Raw genomic sequence first — 4351 nt, forward strand, 5'->3', positions numbered from 1 at the left:
CTCAAAATAAAATATTCATCCCTGAATTGTGGTCATAGGGTGTAAGTTCAGTTGTGATGACCTAAGCCCATCTTGAACCTAAATAAAATATAGACTCAAAATTTCAGCCTTGGGGGCAAGTCAATGCCGGCCAAGGTGGCTCTGGATTACACTCATGAATGTCGGGTTAAGAGTTTGATAAGGGCTGGACTAACACTATAGGGTTACAATCTTAACAAGCCTAACCACACCTAGCCTTATTGCAGCTCTTATAGTAATAAGTGGGTCATAAGTGGACCGTAAAGTGTGCCTTCCTCCTAAACATGTAGTGGAAAGTGTGAGGGGAGTACAATGCTCTACCTGTTGATGTAGAGGATCCGGCTTAGTAATGCAAGATCAACACAAGAAATGAAAAACATAACCATATAAAATGAGATAAATATAGCAATTCGGAGGGGATGTAAATCAGTAATCCTTAGGAAATATTCTCAGCAAACAACTGAACATGGTTAGCAATGTTAAATGATTTGACTTAGCCAATAATTCTATCAGACAAACTATTCCACTAATGTTTTATTAATGAATAAGCTTTCTACTCCTTGTAAAAACCCTAATTTAAAAGTTGAGGACATAATCTATAAGAATTGCATATAGAATCTGGTTCCAAGTATCAGGAACTCCAGCAACACACCAATGAGTACAATCCATACCCTTGAAGCCATTATAACTGCTTGGATGTCCATCTTTTCTCAATTGTGATAGAACCGTTATGTCAAGCAAATAAACCGGCTTCAACATTTTACTCAACACTTGGTTCAACACTACTCTTGCTTCGGGTGAACCACCAGGGTATGTTGATCCATTAAAAGGTTTCGTTTGCCCGAAACAATTCTTTACTTCTGGCTGATTCCAATCTGCGCCACTGAAACATGCAAACAAGATATCGAGTTATAAAATATATAAGCCAGCAAATCGTGGTTCAGTATGGTGGTTCAATTATTGAACCGGTTTGTTTTACATGCTTACTTGTAATGGGATGGAGAGATGCCCTGAAAAAAGACTTTGGTTTTGGTTGTGTCAACCACTGAGTCAACCCAGTTAGCCCAAGTTGTTAATGCTCTCTTGAAGGCAACCATACGATTCATATCTTTGAAAGTCATATTCCCCACTTTGATATAATCCCATCTGCATCACAAACAAGAACATTCCATTCTTTCATTAGTAGCAAGTGATTAAATTCTTGATCTTTATGGATATTAGAGTTCAATGTGATCATGATTCATACGTACGGTTGTCCAGTTCCTCTTCGATACCACCATAGCCAACTATTGAAGACCAAAACATCCATTTCTTTCCATATTTCACCACTCTTTATTGAATCAAGATTTAGAACTCGACCAATGTTTTCTTCCTCAATATCTACTAGGTAGTGAGAATTCATCAACTTCAATGTTACATTGTACTCCTGTAAAATTAATTGTTAAATACTTGATGAAGAAGAATCCAGATCCTCTACCTGCAGGGTCAAGAGGATTTGAGAAAGAACCCTCACACCCCTCTATCAAACACTAATGAGAACAATCAACGGTGGGCCCACTCTTAAAACATGTGATAGAAAATTATGAGGAGAGCACAGTTCTCTACACTCAGGGGTAGAGGATCCCAAATCTATCGAAATGTCAAAATATTTAAAACTAATGGAACACATTAAATCAAGTTCTTTAACTTATCCCATACTCAAAAACATATCATAAGACGTCTTAACAACATGAAGTGACTAACCTGAAATATCAAGGTAGAGATGGGATCTGCAAACTCTTGAGTAATACTACTTTGGGGCACTGCAGCATGAAGTAGGCAAATGAGTGACTCCCAGTGATTGAGACTCACTGAGTCCCCAACAAACATGATACTCTTCCCCTTAAATCTCCTCAAGAAATCTTCACCATCAAATCTGTTTCATCATGAATTAAAATGAAAATTTTGAATACTAATGTTTTCTCATAAGTAAGAGGTTAAGAGTTCAAATCTCTTTGGATTCGAGACATTTTTCCATATGTATATGAGCTACCCTCCTTGAGGTTTAGGAAGATGCACTTAAACCAGCTCTATATATAAATGTTTAAGAACCTGGTGAGTTAGCTTAGTGGATCGCTTTGGCCTATTGAAAAGTCAAGTGAATCAATGGGTCGGTGTATGTGCTTTTGGCAAGAGGTGCAATCCTTATTTAGGGCAGTAAGATCAAGGAGGTATTGAGTTTGAATATTTGTCATTTTACACCTCACAGACCCCCCCCCCTCTTGACCCCCAACATGGAGTTGAGAGAGATGGTCTTAATGATGAATGATAAAACATGAATAGACATTAATATGCAAGAATTATTATAACTATGGTGAAGAATATTATTTCAATCACATGACATGTAGAAACTAATCAATAATAATAGGCAGCACCATAAGAAAAGAAGTTCTCTATGGGGGAGAATATAAGAAATACACAGATAGATTTTGATTTATCGTAGTAAAATGATAATGATTATTTAGTTGATGTCATTGAATATTTTTCTCATTGTCTAGGATGAATTAGAATCCTCTATTTATGATAAAACTATTTTTATATTTTTTTACTACACATTTGGGAAGGGACTTACCTAATATGGATAAGGTAGACTCCCCTCTTAAATGTGTGATAAAGAAAGGTGAGTGTAAAGTTTCAAGAACCGAACTTGTCTACGACTGCACTCCTAGTCTAAACAAATAACTCCTATAATTCCTTTTTTTTTTTTTTTTTGGTCAATTGAACAAATAACTGAAAAAACTCAACACAAAACTGTTGGATATAACTTGCAATGTGCTGTAAATGCAGTGGATGCTATGTAGGAACCCCAAATACTAGCTATTTAAGAGGAGCAAGGGGGATCGGTCTAAGCCGACCATGCGATGTAGAGTCAGGATCCTAGCTCTACCCTTGGAGGTAGAAAATTATGCTCTCCTCAAACTCCTCCGCCACATTTTTAGCACGAGCTCACCTTTGGTTCACCTTGTCCGTGCTCAAAAGTTGGTCTTCCTCCTAAATGTGTGGTGAAGAGGTATAAGGAGAGCACATTTCTGAATTCAGACTTGAGATGTAGGTCCTTCCTCTAAACTGCGTTGGACCTATGGCCCCATGTATAGCTTAGATCTATCTGCTTAACGCAAATAACCCCTATACTCCCAAATGGGTAGTAAATCCAAAGCCATTCACAAGTCACAACCAATTAAATTGAGTTCGATTCTCCAATTAACCCTATTCTGATCTTACCATCATATATTTACATAGATATATCTCGTCAATATTCAGAGGTAGATTTTCTTCCTAAATGTGTGATGGAGAGAATATAAGATTATTAAAAAACCCGATTCCAATCCATAATTGGAGCGATGGGATGGACTAGTCACGGACTCCTACTTGCCTTCACAAGTCAAATTTCACCAAACACATCACATGAAGAGATTAGACTAAGGGGTGTTTCTCAATGATAACATAGGAGTCCAAATCACAAATCGCCACTACTGAGAGGAGATTTGTCTTCACTTAAACCACCGAAGAGAAAAGCTTCCCTTAAAATGTTTGCTTCACCTTTTATCTACAGTTACCTCACATAAATTGAGTTGCCAATTAATTAACCCAGATCACAGAGACAGAGAGAGAGAGACTTGCCTTGGTAGGTCACACTGGGTTGGTTTCCATCTGTATTTGAGGTAGAGATGATCAGGGCGGCCATACTTCTGGCAATCGAATTCCTTGCGTATGAAGGGACAAGAAACTGAATCATAGAGAGGGTAAGATTCATCCATTACCCAACTGCCTTCAAACAGATTACACTTTCCCATAACTGGTTCTCTCCAATTGGGTCTTCTGCTTATCTTGCTCTGCAATTCCTCTCTGCTCGTTACCAGACCAGGAAATGAACAGAACACCAAGAACAGAACCACAACAACACAATATGAACCATGCAATTCTCCATTACCCATCTCTGTTTTCTGGGTTTCTGAAAAAAAGAAGGCAGAGACAAAGACGGAAGACAGAGTGGAGTGAGTTGGGGAAGGTAGGACTGCAGTTTGATTTATATGAGTGGAAGAACATATATAAGGAGAGAGATTCTAGAAATCACATGGGCTTTGTTCTCTGTTCCTCCAGAAAAGAGACATTGTTTCAATTGTTTAAAAGGTATTAAATTTGGAAATGAGTTTGCATATACCATTTTATAAAGGTGGTTGGTTCTGCAGTAGTCGGTTAAGAAGAATTATGGGGATTCCATGGCTGTTCACTAATAAGTTTCTCTTTCAATCTGTCTCTGTAAGGAAGCTAGCAGTTACAATGGCAGATCCAC

At 37.9% G+C, this 4351-nt stretch overlaps 1 protein-coding gene across 1 annotated transcript; it reads right to left on the reverse strand.

The window, feature by feature from the left end:
- Positions 1 to 439: 439 nt before the first annotated feature.
- Positions 440 to 4123, reverse strand: LOC149007590 (protein trichome birefringence-like 38). The gene is made up of 5 exons (XM_089165359.1): positions 3679 to 4123; positions 1762 to 1933; positions 1269 to 1444; positions 1006 to 1164; positions 440 to 901 (listed from the first exon to the last, which is right to left on the reverse strand). Exons 1-5 carry the CDS (start codon positions 3990 to 3992, stop codon positions 595 to 597), a joined length of 1128 nt encoding a protein of 375 aa, XP_089021485.1. The 5' UTR covers positions 3993 to 4123; the 3' UTR covers positions 440 to 594.
- Positions 4124 to 4351: the final 228 nt, after the last annotated feature.

The sequence above is a fragment of the Hakea prostrata genome, chromosome 8, assembly GCF_041222555.1.
Source record: "Hakea prostrata isolate BN-2017 chromosome 8, UWA_Hpros_2, whole genome shotgun sequence".
Taxonomy (NCBI): domain Eukaryota; kingdom Viridiplantae; phylum Streptophyta; class Magnoliopsida; order Proteales; family Proteaceae; genus Hakea; species Hakea prostrata.